Source organism: Cryptotermes secundus, unplaced genomic scaffold, assembly GCF_002891405.2.
Source record: "Cryptotermes secundus unplaced genomic scaffold, Csec_1.0 scaffold1356, whole genome shotgun sequence".
Classification (NCBI taxonomy): domain Eukaryota; kingdom Metazoa; phylum Arthropoda; class Insecta; order Blattodea; family Kalotermitidae; genus Cryptotermes; species Cryptotermes secundus.
This window is the reverse complement of record NW_019731598.1, coordinates 377,931-398,128: the sequence shown is the minus strand read 5'-3', so window position 1 is coordinate 398,128 and position 20,198 is coordinate 377,931. Positions and strand designations below refer to the sequence as shown.

At 37.9% G+C, this 20,198-nt stretch overlaps 1 protein-coding gene across 1 annotated transcript in view; it reads right to left on the bottom strand.

Annotated features, from left to right (window-relative positions):
- Positions 1-224: 224 nt before the first annotated feature.
- The window catches only part of LOC111867265 (microtubule-associated protein futsch), a 272,255-nt gene continuing 252,281 nt past the window's right edge, over positions 225-20,198 (bottom strand). The window contains exons 6-7 of the mRNA XM_023856968.2: positions 8,302-18,271; positions 225-5,194 (exon numbers count right to left, since the gene is read on the bottom strand). Coding sequence (XP_023712736.1) covers positions 5,025-5,194; positions 8,302-18,271 — 10,140 coding nt within the window. The 3' untranslated portion in view covers positions 225-5,024. The remainder of the gene's footprint in view (positions 5,195-8,301; positions 18,272-20,198) is intronic.

Here is a 20,198-nt window from a genome sequence, read left to right as displayed (position 1 = left end):
TTTCTGTTAGACAGGAATTGTAAGATTTGTAGTGATATCCACTGGCTTATACTAGCCATACACAACAGCTGCATGTCAGTTCTGGGAAGCTATCAGTAGACAAATGTGGACTGAATCCTCTTGTGTCATGCATCAGGAGTTATGAGGGACTTGGAAAGGGAAAGGAATTACAAGTAAGTAGGAATTAAATTATTTTGCTTTTGTTGGGAACCAATGTCTAATTATTAGTTTTCGTTTTTTTATTTCCATTTTTACTTTGTTTTTCATACATGACCCATACATACACTGCAGTTATATCAGAACAAGCACAGAGCAAACTTTTTGACTAGAAGCTCCAACTTTAACCCTTTGACTGCCAAGCTCCGCCATGAAACTAAAGCAAAAAATATCAAGGCTGATGGTAGCAATTTAAGTTGCACAGAAAGACCCACAACACTTTCCTCCAGTGACCTTTGCACATCAACAGATAGGCATTATGTGAAGGCCTGTTTTTTTATTTAAACAATGATGTCAAATTTTATGCCCTCTATTGACAGAAATGCTGTATTAATTGATTAACAATGAGCCTAATCTCTTTGGTTGTGTTGGTTTTAATGCAAGTACACAGAGCCCATCTGGTCGGTACATGGCATGCAAAGGGTTGAGCAAATGCGTGTTTTTAAAACTTGCTATTATAACATTTTAAAATTACGTAATATTATTTAACTCTTAATGGTTTTCCCAAAAAACACTGAAATTACAAGCGAAGTGCAACAATAAGTCCACATTTTTTTTACCAAGAGGGGGAAATAAATAACTAGATAAATTAATGAATAAATAATAAGGAGTAAACAGCCTGATTCAGAAACTACAAGGCCTGCTGCCAATAATGGTCATGAAAAATTACTTTTAAAAATTTCCTTCATTTTTAGAACAGTACAGTAACTCGCACTACTCCGTCTCCCCCCTGCACATCAAAAACAATGGTGGTCTGTTGCCGTTGGCCCCTTGCCATGCAGCCACAGCATCTACCTTCATATTTATTAATTGTTTAACAAGGCATTTTTGGGTATTCTTAGCACCATTACAATCTCAACTCAGCTTAGAATATTACAGTGGCTTATAAGAAGCTCGTTCCTTCCTGATCCAGTTGACAGTTATACCATGATAGTATATATTAAATAACATCTTACAATAATATAATATATATTGATAGTTAATGTACAATTCTTCAGATCCTTTTCATGCAATCTGCCAGCCACACCATCACTAACAATACTTAGAAATGAATACTATTACAGGTTATAAATAAAGGTTATATCACTGAAATCTTTAAAAAAAATATTAAATAATTCTAATAAGAAAGTATAAATTAGGCCTTATAAAGTAGTACTGTGTTTACTAACTTAGGTATGTAATATGTATAATGCAGTATTAATGACTGCATAAAATAAAAAGGTGTTAATAAACACACTGACATCAAAGAAAAAAGAATTTCCCATACTGTAATCAGCACAGCTCACATGCCTACATTGCATCACACCACACACTAAGTACAAAACGATAGCATGGGTTTTTAACCTTTTCATATTTCTCCACAATCTTGCATTTAACTTACACTTAATGTTAACTATGGGCTACATAATTTTACTATGGCTGAATAATATGTCAGTTTATCTGTCACTGTTTTTGATCAGTTGTTTGCCAAAGTATAATGGTTGTATTCATTTTGGGGATTTTTAAGATTATGTAATTTTGAGCACCTCTAAAAAACATAATAATTACGTACATATTAATTATCAGATATAGCATTCTCAAGTTTCTTATCCACTCAAATTCTTCATTATAAAAATCTATCTGAGGCAACACTTAACAACAGTTTCTAAACAACTTTTCTTCTTTGTATAAACCAATGCTATTCCAGCTGGCAATTTTCGCCTTCTAAATAAAAACTTAGGTCTAATGAAGGGATATCACATGAATAATATACAGTTGATGGTTCCTGCTTTCAAAATGGATGACACTAAAAAGCTTTACTCTAAATGTATCATAACATGGTTGAGTGAAAATTCTTGTAGTGACATGGTTTATGGGTTGGAAATGTATACAAGTAAATCTAACTCTAAGTTGGAAGGGAGCAGCACAGAAATGAGACACTATCCTCTGTATCAAGGTCCAGAATTGTTGATTTTTAAGTACATGACACCATAAAAGGGAGTTTCAGGGTGAGCATACACATTTAAAAACAGTCACCCACATAGTTATTATACTTATTAATTCTTTCATTTCTAATATTGTTCTCCTTCAAGATAGATATTGTACCAGATCCTTTCCGTGATGTGAATTCTGCTACACTTCATCTATGTTCAGTTGTGTGTCCCAACATTTATGGAACATAACAAATGTGAATTCAATTTATTAACAGTCTCCTGAATCATATGGAAGGGCGTTTACAGGGTTATGCCACCAAAACTTGCAAACGGAAACTAACAATAAACTAGAATAAGAATAAATTTGGATTTACACGTTTATTCAGATAAAGGAGCAAAGTAAGGGTTTTCTCTTAAGGTACAGTTAATATAACATTCTCTTTTAATGAAACATAATTTCTGAAATTAGCCTTGCTACATTCATTGACAAAACTGAATATATCTACTGCCAGTTTTCAAATAACAAAAATGACATCTTGAATAATTTTCTTACATGTGGGCAATGGAGTTTTACACCAAAGCTCTGCTGTGACACTTCAGTAATGAATATATTTTGTGGAACTCCTGTTAAGCCATTGACAAATATAATGTATGAAACTCCATTTATCAGGAGTGTTTGGAAAATACAGTTGCTTGGTCAGCAGTGGTGACCTAATAGTTTTGGATGGCAACTAACTTCCCACTCAGCATAGAAGAGTTGGCTTCTCATGTTCTCACAATCTCATTTCACCACTTGTTGCATAGAGGAAATTGTGAACCACAGTCAAGAAGTCAAAATCAGCATAGTTAAAAGTAGTAAGGATTTTAATTTTAAATTCTATTTCTGCCCATTATTTTATGCCTGGCCTGCATACTGGACAGATAGTACAATATGAAAAAATTAATCGTGCATGTGAATGGTGCCACAACAAGATGCCAGAGAACACTAGTTCACTTTCTGGTGACCAAAATTTTTAAACTGACATGTATTTTGGACAACCTGCATAATCTCATTTTTGGTTAAAACACAATATCTAGTCCTTTTACCTGATGGTGGAAAAAGAGCCAGCTTTTTAAACATTGTGTTCTAAACAAAAAATAAAATGAGACTGCAGAAAATTTCTGACTTACATGCCATCTTAATATTATGTCAGTGTCATAAAGCTTTAGAGTGACCAAAGTAATTTTCTGGCTACCAGATTTTCGAACATTGCAACCCCTGCTTATCCTTCATGGAAACAAAAATTGCATGACTTGTATTCGAACATTGCAACCCCTGCTTATCCTTCATGGAAACAAAAATTGCATGACTTGTAAGTTATGCATCATCTGAAACTACAAACATTTCAAGAATATTTTATTATAAATTACTGTCTGACTTCCTATTAAGCTAATCTTAATCTGATTAAAACAAAGATCTAAAATGACAGAAGAATTTCCACAATGTTATAATCTGAAAACAGTGTTGTTTGTTATTTCTTCATCATCATGTATTATACACACTGTAACATGAGCCTCTATCAAATAGTGCATCTGCATGAGGAACTTTTTTTTATGTGGTAAACCTAACTACACTGTAAAGTCCGAGCTGAAACTGTCACCCATGTACATACATTCCAACTTGTTGCCATTTTATTATGGAAAATCCAAGGAAATTGATGACATTGTGTTTCACGTTCATTGTGTGACAATGAACAAAAAATAGTTTTGTCATAGCAATTTGCAAAATGTAGACTCTCATTATACATGATTATATATTTCAGACTTCACTGAAAAAGAAATGAGGTTTGTGTATATTTGTCAATATTGCCTCTAATACAATCTGAATAGCAATAAATATATTGCACTTGATTTGTGAAATTATTAGCTATTTCCCATTATTTTGTATAAATTTAAATGAAAGTCAAATCAAGCAAGTTACTAGAATTTAAATTTTTAGAGCAAGAGGAATATATATGTTACTGTTAAGCATGTGTAATCCATCATCTTATAACCTACTTAGTTATTTCATATATTAACTAAACATTGCAGTTGAAGTATGTATGCAGACATGTTATACACTTTAAATAGGTATTCCATAGAATAACTAATCAAGAGCAGGTAATATTAAGAATGAAGTCATGGTCTCTACATTTTATATAGGTAAAGCATGAAAACATGTTTACTATGATTTGCACATATTTGTACCATCACATTACTGTGCACACATTCCTACTACCATAAAGACTGATTATTGTATGCTTTGTAACATGTTACTTGTTTTCAAGAGTTGAATGTGTCTTGTTACTTCTGCGTAACTGACATAACCTACCTTAACCTTGTCAAAACCTCATTATTTTACATTTTAACTGCTCACAAATAGTTACTTCATGGAAGCTTATTACTTAGAGTGCATAACTTTCCTCTCAATACTTACTTTAACTACATTATCCATTTAATGCATGAAATACATAGATACTCTGCAAAATAACAAAATTACATAATTTACTGATAACATATACATTGCAGAGACAATCTCTGTACCATCAATATAGTATGACTATAGTAGTCAAGGCAGACATTAAAGGAGAACTGAATTAGTTAGCATGCATGTACTATAAGAGTGACATGAGAAATCTATTTCCATCTGATTGTTTGGGACCAAGTAACACTGCTAGAAAGAATTCCATGAAGACATTTTCTGCAGAATCCAGAGTATGTACTCAGCCTCAAATGATTCCTGATTCATCAGTTAATATGTATATGTATACATCACTATAAGACTCATGCAGCAAGATGCATCAGGTTTAATAATACATATGACATGCTGCTATCATCTCAGATTTTTCCCATGTAAGAATGAAGATGGTGGAATATTCAGAACTCGAGTCTGTAAGCAGAGCAGCTGGTCTCATGATCTTGCAAGTTGATGGTGCAACGGCTAGCTGATGGTGACAAGTCGATCTTGTGCATGGCAAGTGCATCTTCGTTCTCCGCAACCCAGTAGCCAAGTGTATCGGTGTCATATGTAGGAATGATAGTTACCTCTGTGAAAAGGACAAAACATTATTATGAGCTGTTTGCTGTACACATTGTCTGACTGAGCATTGAAGGCAGGTGGACGGCAGCTTTCCTCACTGTACTTACTGCTACTTACTAGGGCTGCCTTTACTGTTGGGCCCCTCCCATCCCCAACTCTCTCTGCCAGAACCCACTTTCAGTACTCAGAATATAAGCACAGAGTTAAATTCCAGCCTTAAGAAATGTATTTCTTGAATTTTCTGTCTTCACTTTTGAGGAAAAATGAGATAATACACATTTCTGATTCTCCATTGTTGCATTAGTTCCACTTACTTCCACAGGTTTACCTTACTTGCAAGTGTGAGATTTCGGAATGTGTCTTATTCTACGTCACATTTAAACTGCAGTTGTCTGTCTGACTTCAAATTCGGTTTCCCAAAATCTGGTTTTGAAACACATAATACACTTCAGTACTCAGGAGATGTGAGAGGGTAGTGTCGTAGATGCTACAGTTGTGATTTCTTCACTACACATTCACAGCAGTTCTATGAAGTGTCATTTACATATGTGGACATTAACTTAAAAGCAAACAAATAATTAAAACCGAAAAAAAGCAGACATAATTTCACAACAAATTTTGACAATTGTTTACTTGTGAAATAGTTGCAAGTACATGTTATGTAAAATCTCAAGTACAGTAGTTAAAATAAATGATTAATCAATAACAAGAACAACATCGTCGTCATCATTAGGAGAACAAACGACTGAGAAATGTATTGTATTTGCTAATACTGATGTGAACTAATAAAGCAAACAATTGATGAGAGAGTGGTCCGTAAATGGAAAGATTCATATCATGGATTGTGATGTTCAGGGGTGTAAGGACAAGTCAATGTACATCACACTTAGGAAATACTAAAAATACTAAGAACAAACTGTTCACTTCCCTTTCTGCCTTAGTTTCAAGTCTGTGCATGCTTCTTCACAATTTTTATTGTATATTTTTCTGTTATCTCACTTTGACAAAGCCTGGTCTCAGGTATTTATATAGCTGTAGTTTTACTGACATGGGTTGTCCGGTGATTGAAGATAGCTCTTTCTAAATAACCCAATAGAGTAGGTGTCTTCACCTAAGAATGGAGTCAGATACATTGTCCAAAACGTTGGGTTCTCTAGTTTTTTAATGCAGGACAATTGACAAAGTGTCAGAACAAGATGGTTCAACTAGATATCTGAAGGCCAACAAGAACAGAGAGGAACATTCTCACATAAAATAAAAAATGGAATGACTGTGGGAAGGGACATGTGATGGAAGAAACAAACTTTCTAAGTAAATCTTCTCAGTTTTCTATTTTCACAAACACATGACCACCTCCTGTGGGTCCAAAATTTAGTCATAATTCATACCTCAGAAAAATTATGTAATGCAAGTTCTACAAATTAATAAGAAAAATGTATAGGAGGATCACATTGTCATATTCACTGTATTTAATACACATGACTATTGTTTTAGGCAATGCCTCTCCCTTTTAGTTTCCTCAAATACAATGTTTCTGAAACTGGATATGTTTCTGCCATTATGTAAAATGGGCCCGACTGAATAAGAACATTTCCCTCATTACTTACTTACTTACTCACTCATGGAGCTGAGCCCTTCTGGGGGAGCCGCCAATTCTGCAGCTACTCAATTTCCCAGCATTTTATGGAACCCAAAGGTTCATTACCGTGTTCACAAGAGCCCTCCACTGGTCCCTATCCTGAGCCAGATCTATCCAATCCATACCATCCCATCCTATCACTCTAAGATCCATTCTAATATTGCCCACCCATCTACGCCTTGGTCTTCCCAGTGGTCTCTTTCCTTCTGGCTTTCCCACCAATATCCTATATGCATTCGTCTCCCCCCATTCGTGCTACATGACCAGCCCACCTCATCCTCCTTGACTTGATCATTGTAATTATACTTGGAGAAGAGTACAAGTTATGAAGCTCCTCATTATGCAGTTTTTTCCAACCTCCTGTTACTTCATCTCTCTTCGGTCAAAATATTCTAAACCCCGTTCTCAAACACCCTCAGTCTATGTTCCTCCCTTAATGTCAGAGACCAAGTTTCACACTCATACAGAACCACAGGCAAAATTATAGTTTTGTATATTCTAATTTTTATGTTTTTGGACAACAGACAAGAAGACAAAAGGTTCTGATGAGGTACAATGTCCTAAATAACCGTCAAATTTTTTGTTAGAAACGGTAATAAAAACACCAATAAATCGTTAAAGTTGCCATAGTAATGGCATATGCTAGCATGAAATATATTTTTCTTTGATATACGGGCAATTTAACTTTTGTGGGTGGTTACACTACAGGTGTGATTGAGGAGTAGTATTGAAGATATCAAACATTCAATGCAATCGAGCCATCTTCATATACATAGAATGGCTGACAAGTGGGACAATGTGGAGTGTGATTGAACCATAATTCTTTAATGTTGTCTGTTTGGTACCACAAAAGGATTTAGTACCAATTTTACCAGCAGAGCTGCAAATGAAAAATATAATTCTTACTAGGTAAACTTCCTTTTTTAATTTAATTTCCTGTAATATGTATACAAATATCAATTATTCATGCTGAATTTGAAGTTCTCACAGAAGTGGTTATGAAGATTTATAAGTCAGGCAAGAAAGCAATATGACACAGGCAGCAAACTCAATGTTATATCCAGAAGATAGAACTATTCAACAATCAGTCACTTGACAGTATTCAAATATGCATTTATTTTATACTTTAAGTTTGAATATTTCTGTATCCTTGTTGTTGTTATTGAGAGAGCCCAGTCAGTATAGTGGCTAGTCTATGGGTGTGATAAATGGAGGACTGAGGTTCCATTTCCAGCATGGGTAAGAGATTTTTCTCTTCACCAGAGAAACAAGATCAGAACTGGAGTCCTTCGAGCCTTTTCCATCAGATACTGAGAGTAAAGTAGCCAGAAATTGAAGCTGATTATTCAACTGCATTAAGTGCTGAGGTTAAGAAGCTTGGAGCTATACCTCCACTGCCTCATACATCTCCAAGGCATAATGCTCAGCTAAGCAGAGGAACAACTTACTTTACATTTATTTACTATTATTCATACCTAATTCTTTATCTTCCCATGTCTGCTTGGCATCGAGTAATGCGTTGTACACTTCACGGCTGGGCTCTGTGCCACTGAACACATAGTAGCGTGCTCGCACCTTCTTGAAGAACTCAAGAGTTGTGTAGTAAGAATTGCCATGATGGGGCACATACGTGAGGTTGATATAAATGGGACTGCCAGAAGATTTCATCCCACCTACATTTCTACCACCTTCTTTATTTGAACTGAGCTTTCTCTCTGATATAGGTCGCTTCATAGGGGAATCTGGTCTCTTTGACTTTCCATCCTTCCCTGATGCTGTTCTGTTACTTTCATTCATTGTCTTCTTGATCTGCATCACCTTTTTCTCTCTTTTTGGAGTGCTTGGTAAATCTTCACCAGCAGTGTTGCCGTTGTTAGTAGGCGGTGGAGTTGGAGCTGGTAAACCCAGTGGTTTCCCCCAGTCTGCAATTGGGTCTTTCTTATTGTCTTCCTTCGCCCCTGAGGACTGAGTAAATCCTTGTGGTGGTTCTGCAAAACTTGAAGCAGACGTAGTTGGGGCTGAAAACTGGTGGCGGAAAATTGGGTCATGTTCAGCACTGATACCTGAAGCTACAGATGATGTCTCTTTTTTGTCTTTCAGAATATCTGTTGATATGTGTTCAGTTTCTTTGTGGTGAGGTCCTTGGTGAGAGCTAGAACCTGTCTGGCCCATGATATCACGGTTCTGGTTCATAAGATCCTCATACTGTTTTCCAGCAGCAACATTTGCATTACCATAGTCCTGAGTTAACTCATGAAAAGAATTATCATCTTTCAGTTTTTGCCCATTTAAGCCTGACATGTACTGATACTCATATTTCTTTGTTGCATGAGTGGGTGAAGATATATTTTCATTATTGTAAGAAGAGCCAGAGGAGGTAAGATCCTTACCACGTGCTGCTCGGTGCTCATATTTTGCTTGCTCAAAATCTAGTGTGTCATCCTCTTGCAGTCGCTTTACAGAATCGTGCACACCATGGGATTCAGCAGCCTTCTTATCCTCCCTTAGTGAACCATAAAAACTGCCCGTCATAACACTGTCCTCAGATAATACGGTTCCACTGTATTTCATTGGAGTTTCGTCTACAGAAGATGATGAGAAATGTTCTTCTGTTTTCCTTTGTTCTTCATCAAATTCTTGAAAAGGTTCTGGTGGGAAACTTCCATAGAGGGAACTTGTCATTGAGGAAGGAACTTCTTCTTTATGCTTAATGGAAGAAGGTATGAAGTGCATGGCTTCATAGTCTGGAGTGACTCTATCACTCATCTCAAAATAAAAATTGGAAGGGGGAGACGGCGGAAGTTGAGAGGTGACACTGAGAGGTGACCCTGGCTCATCATCATCGTCCTCATCACTGTCATAGTGCCGAGAGTCCGAGTGGCCCTCACAGCTTCCTGTCATGTTTTTGGTTCCCCTTGACATCATACCACTACTGATGCCACTGTGAGGACTTGATGGACCACAGCCTGCATCCAGGTCAGAGTCTGCATCCAAACCAGGGATGGCACAACAAGTTGGTTCAGATGAGCCAGTTTGTGCTTCATTCTTTGCTGAGACAAATGAAGGTTTTTCCAGATCTCCTATTACACTTTTCACTACTGCAGTGGTTGAAACCACTGTCGTTGACTCTGTATCACTTCCCTTCCCATTCACTTCTTTCTGCTCTGCCTCTTTACTGCCTACAGCTTCTGTCAGATTTCCCTCTATCTCAGACCCACCAGCTACACTGAATGCACTTGCTGCAGAGTCTATTTGAGCTGGAACACAATGAGTAACATCAGTGGCGGTCACCTTCAATGGGGAAGACTCTTTTGATGTATCTGCTAGTTTGCTGCTATCAGTGGAGTCTAGTTGTGGGACTTCCTCTTTCTTACAGAGCACATCTACATCTTTGATGATGTCATGAGGGGTGGATCCATCCCCTAGAATAATTTCCTTTACAGTAGTTGTGGTTACCACCTCACCAGCTTCATCACCAGACAATGTTGTGATGATAGAAGTGGCTGTTTTCGTTACCACTTCTGAACCCACATCTCCAGCAGTTTTGTCAATGCTGTCTGTTGACAACGGTCTAACACCATTATCATCTCTTTTAACTGCTGTTGTAAGTGATGTAGTGATCTTGCTCATCCGGCTGGAGTCTGAGCCGTCTTCTGCAGCTGTGGACTCTATATTATCTTCATCTTCAAAATCAGAATCATCTGACTCATCTCCTTCTGCAGTTACAAAAGTTCTTGTAGTTTTAACTGTTCTAGTTATGATTTTACCATCCTCTCCAATTTCTTGGGTAGTGAATTCTTCCACATCATCTCTCTCATCATGCTTGATGTCACCTGTCTGAATCAGTTCCTTGGTTGTTCTCATGACTAATTTACTGCTTCCTTCTCCATCACTAGCAGAGTCATCGCCTATATACATATCACCATTTGTAGTTCCTGCTGTGGTCATAGTCTCTGATATGTCTCTCTTACTGACATCCTCAGTCACTTTGCCTGAATCCTCTTTGATAACTTGTTTTGATGTTTCTGAAAGTGTGTTCGATGTTGTGGGGGCAGTGATACTTCCACCACTACAAAGCTCTGTCTCCATTCCCCCATCTTCACTGCTTGCTGTCATTACCATGCGGCACACTGTTACAGAGCTTGTAATATTTCCTGAGTCAGAGATTTCTTTATCTGTGCCAGTATCATCAGACACAGTAACAGTGCTAGATGCAATGATGACATTAGTTTTCTTCTCAGCTGTACCTTCAGCACTGGCAATTTCAGATATCCTAGATGTTGTCACGCAGACTGGATCTGAACTACTTATGGCTGTGATAACAACTTCTGTTTCCTTTGATTTAGAAACAGCTGATTGATCCACATTTGTTCTGTCTGTAACCTCTTTCTTCATAGTTTTTGATATGTCTGTTTCAGATATTACAGAGAGGGGCAGTTCTTTTGAAATCACACTGGCTGGTGTGGAAATTGTATGTATCTCATTTAAAATAGCATTTTTCTCTTTATCATGATCTAAACTTATTTCTTCCTGTATGACACTTGTGTTAGCAGTGTGAGATGTCAACGCACCTTCCCTGTTGCACAGCTCAGTTGATGACATGTCTTCTGTTGGTCCTTGTTTCCTGTCAGAACCCTCCGGTGCTTTTTCAGAAGCATCTTTCTCCGTTAAACCCAAAGGTGACTCACTCTCTACTTTTTCATTGCTCTTTAACATGGTTTCTTCTGCTTCAGTATGATGTGTAGGTGATGGTTTTGCGTTTTCCTTGTCTTCAGATGCTCTTATTACTTCTTCCTGCAATACCTGTGATGTTCCTGTCAAGTCTTTGTCAATACTGCTTTGTATTTTATCAGTAGTATCATAGGAAATTTCAGATTTACTTTCCTGAATTTCAGATATTGTTTGGTTGCTTTCCTTTCTTGGTGCTGTGAGAATCTCTTCTATTTGAGCAGAGAGTTTGCCCTCTATTTCAGCAATAGCAGATTTACTAGCACTCACAAGATCTTCCAAAACATTAGCTTCGCAAAGCGCTTCCATTTTCAAGTCACTTGAGCTCAGTCCTTCAGCTGGTTGGTCACAGCTTGGAGTTTCGGTGATGCCATGCTGTCTTTCTGGGACTGCTGTTGTGGCAGGTATCTGACTAGGCATATCTGCTCTTGCAGCTACAGCTTCTAATTCCTTCTTGGACATGTCATCGCCGAAGTCAGTGGTCTTCTCCTTGATGTTGGCTGTGCTGCCATTTTTGCCAGAAACCAGATCATCAGTAGGGGATTCATGTTTTGCTTTATCAAAATCTGGCTGAAATGTGATACTGTCTATTTTATGAGTATCATCTTGGGGGCCAGTTATTTCAGTGTTTTCATCCACTGTTTGAACTGCAGCAAGTGGCTCTTGTTCTAATGCATTTTCTGCAGTCTTTAGGGATGATTTCTTATCTTTCTGTGATTTTGGTGAAGGAGGTCCAGAGTCTGGAGTAACTGTGACATACTCCGGAAGTTCTGCGGCTTCTAATTTTCTGTACACAGGCTCTTCCTCAAGTCCTGAGTCAACATATGCTTCATCAGGAGAAATGCTTCCATCGCCATAACTATCATCTTTATTATCATTAGCCAATTTCAGCTCACCTTGCAGGTCAGTTGCACTGACATTTGATTTCTTCTTCTCCACTTCTTCCAGGGTTTTACCATCAACTGTCTTCTGTGTGTCACCTTTAATTGAGTCTTTGCCGTCTTCATCTGTCACTTGAGATAAATCACTTGTTATAGGTTCCTTCAATTTACAGACATCTGACACCTGATCAGATTTTGTTTCAGTAACGTCTTTGTTATAAGACTTCTCGTATTCTGATTCAATTCTTGTTTCCACTGCTTCTTCCTCTGGTATGACAGGCACAAATTCAGTAACTTCTTTCAAATCTTTTAACTCACCAGTTGTAATCAATGGTCTTCCTCCTGCACTTTCATCAGAATCTAATTCTTCAATCTTTGTGACAGCATTGTATGAGTCTTCTACAGTTTTGTCATATTTTATTTCAGTGGTTTTCTGAACAGAGTCTATGCCTTTCATGTCACTAACCCTAGAGCTATCAGTTTTTGTCACACTTTCTGTGATATCTGTTTTTGATTTCTCATCAGTTTTATTATCATTTCTGGATAACGCATTTGAAGCCTGCTCAGCAAGTACTTCTCCTTTTGATTGGCCTTCACTGGCATCTTGTTTTAAATCTGTTAATGGTGACGATTCTTTGACTGTGGCAATAGTAGAATCATCTGCCTTTTGAGAATCTTTCTGTAATTTGTCTATTATTTCAAGGTATGTCATCGACAGTGCACCTGGGGATGGCTTGTCTTGCAATCCTTCATTAGCTGTTAGATTAGGAACTTCAGCATCGATGCATTTAGGTGCATCTGTATTTAACTTTGAAATATCAGTCTTATCTTCTTCACTCTCATCTGATTTTAAAGAGAAGTCTTTGCTTGCTTTATCTTTCTCATCTATATCCTTCTCCTCATTAGATTCACTTCCTTCCTTTGTTAATATTATTTCTTTCACAACCGCTATTTCTTTGGTTTTAGTTTCAGCACCACCAAGATCTACCTTCTCTGGTTCTATGATATCTGCTTCTGATGGGTCAACAGTTTGTTTTATTTCTGAAGATTTGGTATGAATTTCAGATTCCTTGACCACATCATGTTTCTCAAATTCAGGATGATCAGAACTCCCTGAAACTGGATAATCCTCTGAGAGTTCTTGAGGTTTTGTGATAAAATCTTCCATTCCTGATCTGGATTCTTTTGTTACAGATTTATCTTCAACCATTTTCTTAAAGTCTTTTTCTTCTTCAAATTGTGCCTTTGGAACATCTGTCTTCTCTTGAACCGGCTTCATCTGTATGACAGATTCTTCGGATGTTATATCTGGAATTAACTGTTTTTCAGGCTCATGAATTTTTCCTGTGCTTAAAGTAGAAGGGGAAGTTTTGCCTGATTCATCCTTTTCTTCTGAATTCTTCATCTGTTCCGTCTTTACAGTTTCTTTTTCCAGTCTTTCCAATTCTTTTCTTCTCTCATTAAGGTCCATGTCTTTCAGCTCACGTGTTTGTGATTCAGATGTTTCTCCTGCTAAGTCTTCCAAAGCCATTTCTTCTTTAGTTTCTTCCAATACAGGTTTTTCTAGGTCAGTTTTCTCTACTGTTCTATCCTCCAATTCAAGTTTATCAGATTCTCGTTCTGTGGTTTCAGAGGAACTAGGTTGATCGTGTTGTTTGTCAGCTTGTGAAGTCTCAAGTTCTACTGCACAGCTTTCTTTTTCAATGAATTCTTCTGTTATGTGCTTTATTTCAGCTTTAGTGTCAAACATTTGTCCCTCACCTCTGGAGGTTTCTGCAATAGGTTTAAATTCAGAAGCACTCTGTTCTCTTTTTTCTTCTTCAGTTTCTAATACTGGTTTAGAAGTGTCTTTTGATTCATCTAAAACTTCTTGCTTAACCACATCGTCTAAGCCTTCTTCATTGACTAATGTAGAGCCATCTGTTCCTTTTTCTAAGGGCCCTTCTACTACTTTCTCCTTTTCTGTGTCAACTTTGACAACATTTTCAGGTAGCTGTTCAGGTACCACTTTATCCGTTACAGTTTTCTTGTCTTCTACTCCATCGGCCTTTGAAACTGCTTCTGTTGTGGCTAACAATTTATCTGCATCTTCAGTCTGCACATCCTGTTTTATAAGTACATGAGCTTCAGTTTCCTTCTCATCTGCTATTCCTTTAGAGAATTCAGTACATTTTTCTTCTTTCAGATCATACACCTTTCCATTGCTTTCAATCTTATCTTTGTCTGCAGAAAAGTCGATATTAGGAGCTTCTGGTTCTGCCTTTTCAGTCTTCTTAGATTCAGTCTCAGAAGTTTCTTTAAGTTTGTCTTTATCCACAGCCTGGAATGATGCTTTCTCTTGATTCACAAATTGAGAGTCCTCAAATGGAGTTACCTTTCCTATATTATCATCATATTTCAGTTGAATTTTTTCCTTGATGTCAAACTCTGGAGATTGTTGTCTTGAATCTTCTAAATCGTGTTGTGAAACCTGCTTCTTAGCAGTGTCATTCTTACCCTTAAAGTCCTTGCTGAACTCATCACTTTCATACATGCCTGGATCTACTTCTTCATGAACTGGTAAGTCAGCCACCTCATCTGGAGTTTTCACTATGTCACGCTCAAGATGGACAACAGCACTGGGTGCCATTGGGTCAAACGCGCCAACTCCACCAGCAACTACTACTTGAGGAAGTGTTGTGGGTTGTTCAAATCGTGTAGGAACAATGGAAGTGGCAGCTAATTTTTCTTCTTTAGTTTCTTCTTTCACATACTTCTCCTCAACAATCTCTTTTATTTCATCAAGTGGTATTCGCTCATCTTCTGGTAATGTGGGTGCAGTAGTTGCTGCAGACTCCACAGTGGTCGAGAATCGTTCATCTGGCTGACTCTCTTCAGCTGGATACCTCTGATCGGCTGCTTTAATTTCTGCGCCTTCCTCTTCATCTAATTTCTGATCTGTGTCTCTAGTGTCATCTGTTATTTCTCTATTCTTTTCTGATGAGATATCCAGTTTCTCCTCAGGGCTAGCTGATGAAGCTTCCTTCATTTCATCCCCTTCTTCAGTATCCTTCTTTTCCCTTGTACTTACCTGTTCTAAACGATCAGTTTCGTCTTTCAACATATGTACTTCTTCTTTGCCATGTTGTTTGGTTCCATTTTCCTGTTTTGTTTTTGTAACAATTTCTTTTGCAAACGTGATAATTCCTTGTACTTCTTCCTGAAGTTGTTCCTTTGACACTGTAGAGATATCTGTGGATACTGCAACTTCATCTTGCCCTGTGCTAGGAGCTGTTTCTATAGCGTCTTGTTTTGTTAAAGACTCTTCCTCTTTGTTCAACATTTCTGTGACTTTAAGTTCTTCTGCCTTTTCTGCTAACTTTTTATCTGTAGGTGTAATTTTCAGCTTCTCATCTCTTTCTTCTTCAAGTTCTGTCACAAGTGGACTATGCTGCCCTTCTTTGATATATTCCTTATCTTCTTTAGCGGTAACATCTTTGGGTTCTTCATGGAAGCCATTCACTTTAATAATGTCATGTTCATGTTTTTTATCTTTCTCAGACTCAACTTCATCACGTAGGTGTTTATGAAGCTCTCCTTCATCCTCCTCCTCCTCGTCCTCCTCCTCCCCTTCTTCATCTCGTCTTTCCATAGCTTCAAGTTCTTCAGGGACATGTGATTCAACACTTTCTTGATCTTGTAATGAATCTTCCATGAATTGTTCAACTTCCTCCTTTTCTATGATCAAGTATTCATCTTCTTCTTCCTCCTCGTCTTCTTCCACCTTAATTTCTTTATGTTCTTTGGCTTCAAACTCCAGCTCATCTGCAAGAGATTTTCTTCCCTCAATATGTTGTTTTTCTTCAGCTTCTTCCTCGTCTTCTACGTCTTCTGTATTTTCTTCCTCTGTAGCTTCAATGTCATCCTTTTCAATTTCTGTTTGCTTCGCTCGTTGTACTTCTTCAGCAGTTTCTGATTCCTTGTCTTCTGTTTCTTCATCTTGTTCCATTCCTTCTTGTTCTCTTTCTGCCTCAACCACTGGACTTTCTTCTTCATGTTTTTCATCTTGAGGTAATATACATTTTTCTTGTTGGGCTTCAATACTAAAAGCTGCATCTTGAATTTGTATTTCATCCACTCCGGCTTCATCAGCAGCCATCTGTACATTGTCATATATTTCCTCAGACTTTCCTTGTTCAGGCTTCACTAGGCTTTCTTCATTCTCCTTATCAATATGAATATTTTCCTCTTCATCTTTTCTTAATTTATCGGTTTCTGATATTGTTGATGTTACTTCAGGAACTTCTGCAGCTTTCACTTTCAAGGCTGCTGTTTCTGGATCTACTGTTGAAGGTGTTGAGACAGCAGAAGAATCAGTTGTTATCCTATCTGCTTCTCCTTTGACTTTACGGATGACACCATCTTTGTCAGATTTTACTGAGGGTGTTGGTGTACTCTTTGCAGAGGAAGACTTGGCTGGGGACCCTGGGGATTTGCCTGAAGTGGCTGCTTTACTGGGAGATCCTGGCTTTGGCCTTCTACTGATTGGCTTTCTTTCAGTCTTTGTTGAAGCTGTGATTTCTTGCTGCTCTCTTTTTACCTTCATAGTAGGACCTCGAGATGTTGATGACATTCTTGAGGCGTGCTTTGATTCTACTACTTTTCGGTTGTTAGCTTCCTTTGTACTCTTAGCTGGGGTTGCTGTCGGGGAAGGTCGACTCCTACTTAATGGTCTTGTGAATTTTGCCGTTTCAGCTTTAGATGCAACACCATTCATTTTTCCTTCAACAGATTTCTTGGGTGTTGTGGGCGATGATTTGGCTGACTCACTCTTCTTTTCCGTGGGAGGCTTATGGTTCTTCCTTTCTGTTGATCTCGGGAGTTTAGGGTCAGTCTTTGACTTACTGATGGAAGCTCTGAGTTCAGGTTTTGGTCTAGATTCAGTTTTAGATTTGGTTGTCTCAGTTATAATCATTTTCGTTGCCTTTTCAGTTTTGGCACTGATTTTCTCTATGTCTAGAGATTTATTAAGTTCAGTCTTCATTTTTGGTGGCTCTGTTTTGGAAGTCAGTTTGTCAATTTTTTGTTTGGTCTGGGGCAGTGCCTTGGAAGGCTGTGGCACTGGGGCGGAAATGGGGGCGGCGGTGGCTGCAGGCTTAATTTGCTTTGCATCTGGAATGTGCCCAGCTACTGGTATGGTTGCTGTTTTAACTGCTTCTTTGTTTGTTTCCATAGTGGATAGAATGGTCTTAGATGCTGTCTTGACACCTTCTCCAGGCAATAGCTTGTCAATGACAGCGGGGGCGGACCTCTGCTTACTACTTGCACGACTTGTGATACCTACAGTTGAAGCGGACGGTGAAGCTGACTTGGCTGTGCACACTGGATGTTTTAAGAATTCTAGATGTTTCAATTTGTCCAAGCCTTCAAATATTTTATGCTGAGGTGTGCTTCCTGGAAAGAGAATTCGTGTGATGGTATCATTAGGATTTGCTGGCTGCCACACCAAAAGAGCACAGATAGACACAAGATTCTGCAAAGGAAAATGGAAGTCTCTGCTTGCGCTATCCTTCCTTCCAACAAAAAGCCGGGTGTCATTGGAATTCCATTTAGACAGAAATTCCTTCACATCACGGCTATCCTTTGCAGGGCTAATGATATACATATCCAGTTTGCCGTGGCCCACTTTATGGTAGAGGTTGACTGGTTCAACATGGTTTCCATCACGATAACACGGGTGTGGGCGCAGCTGCAGATGCCGCAAGTTGAGCACAATCTCCTGACCCTCATCCATTAGATCCACGAGTAATGCATCTCGATCCTTGTCACCATCTGGAGATGTAGCATGGCGTCTCTCCTGTCCAGACACAACACAAGAGTAAGTATGTTATAGTATACTCGTACAGCAGCTGACTATCATATTTTATTGCAAAAGTTAAATTCTAAATAACATAACTATAATATCTCATATGCAGAAATGAGCACATTTGAAACCTTGAATTATAAATAAGTAATTAAATAGCACAATCACTGTTATACATACAAGTAAGAAACTTCACTACATAGAAGAATCAAATGATATTTCTAAGACTGAAGCATGGTAATTCAGTCCAGAATCTTCTGTTTCCTGCCTGCTATCTAAAAATGTGAATATTTAAATATAATTCATTATAATTTTACCTGCAGTTTGGTACTGATGTGAAACGTGGTCTCTTACGTTATGGGAAGAATATGAAAGAAAGGTATTTCAGAATTTGGTACTGAGGAGGACAGCTGGCCTTAGGAGGGAAGGGGGAAGTAAGAGTAGGCTGAAGAAACTTTCATAATGAGAAGTTTCATAATTTGTACCCTTTGCCAAATATTATTAGGTAAATCAGATCAAGAGGATGAGAGGGTTATTGCATGTATGCACTCAAAATTTTGTTTGGAAATCCTGAAGGAAAGACACCTCTTTGATGATGTGGATATAGATAACAGAATATTATGAAAATGGATATTAAAGAAATGGGGGGAAGGGTGGACTGAATTTGTGCAGCTCAGGCAGGGATCAGTAGTAGAATCTTGTGAACATGGTAATGAACCTTTGGTTTCCAAAACAGATGAGGAATTTCTTGCCAACCTGAGGAACTATTGGCTTCTCAAGAAGGATTCTACTTAGGACTGTAAGAGAATAATACAATAGTGGCAATGAAAGTAAAATATCTGCTGTATATTTAGAACACTGACCTGTGTTTTACAAGTACTATGTAGTTTCTAACCTAATCCAGAATTTGTAAGAATGACTTCAAGAGTACAGAAGTAACTTTTAATAACTCACACAGAAGCAACTCGCTCACTCATTCACCCACCCACTCAATAAATAATTAATTCCCTTTATCAGATTTTCAACTAACATGTACTCGTAGTACCTGGTCAAACTGAGTGGAAAAATGGAAAGCAACTGGTGACCTGCTACACAGGACATGAACGTTACTTCCAGTATTTAAGGAATTCCAGGTAGAAATCATGAAGTCTACTTTGCTGTTGCATACATTTCCAGCTATACAAATCTCATGTACCTAACTGTTCATTTAGGAAGTTTATAACATAGCAACCAAATTCAATTAAATCAAGTACTATGCTGTGCTTAGGCACAGTTGGTCATAGGATCAAAACCAGCAGAAGTCAGAACTATTTTTCCTTGAAATTTTAAATGCTGTATACTGAAGACTGTCATATTGTCAGTATATTATTATGTTTATTATTAATATGTTTGATAGAAACTGCCTACATGAAAGGTCATATACGAGTAACCTCAAACATTTTTTAAATAGTTTCAGATTATTTTATATGTAATATGTAACTACTGACGAAATATATGGAGCTGAGTCCTTCTTGAGAAGCCACCAGTTGCTCAGCTACTCAAGAATTTCCCAACATTATACACAACCCATACGTTCATTATCGTGTTCACAAGGGCCCACCGCTGGCCACTGTCATGAGTAAGATTAATTCAGCTCATTCGACACCATCATATTTCTCTGAGATAAATTTTAATGACATCCTCCAACGTATGTCTAGGTCTACCTAGTGGCCTCTTTCCTTCTGATTTTCTCACCAGAACCCTGTACGCATTCCTCTTTCCCCATGCGTGCTACATGCCCTGCCCCTCTCAACCTTCTTAGTGTGTAATATGTAGGAATGTTTACAATATATCTCCAAAATTTCGTATCTCTAGCACGTATAGCCCATTCATCATTGCTACCAAAAAAAAAGGAGTAAACGAAAGTTTTAGCACGACGGCC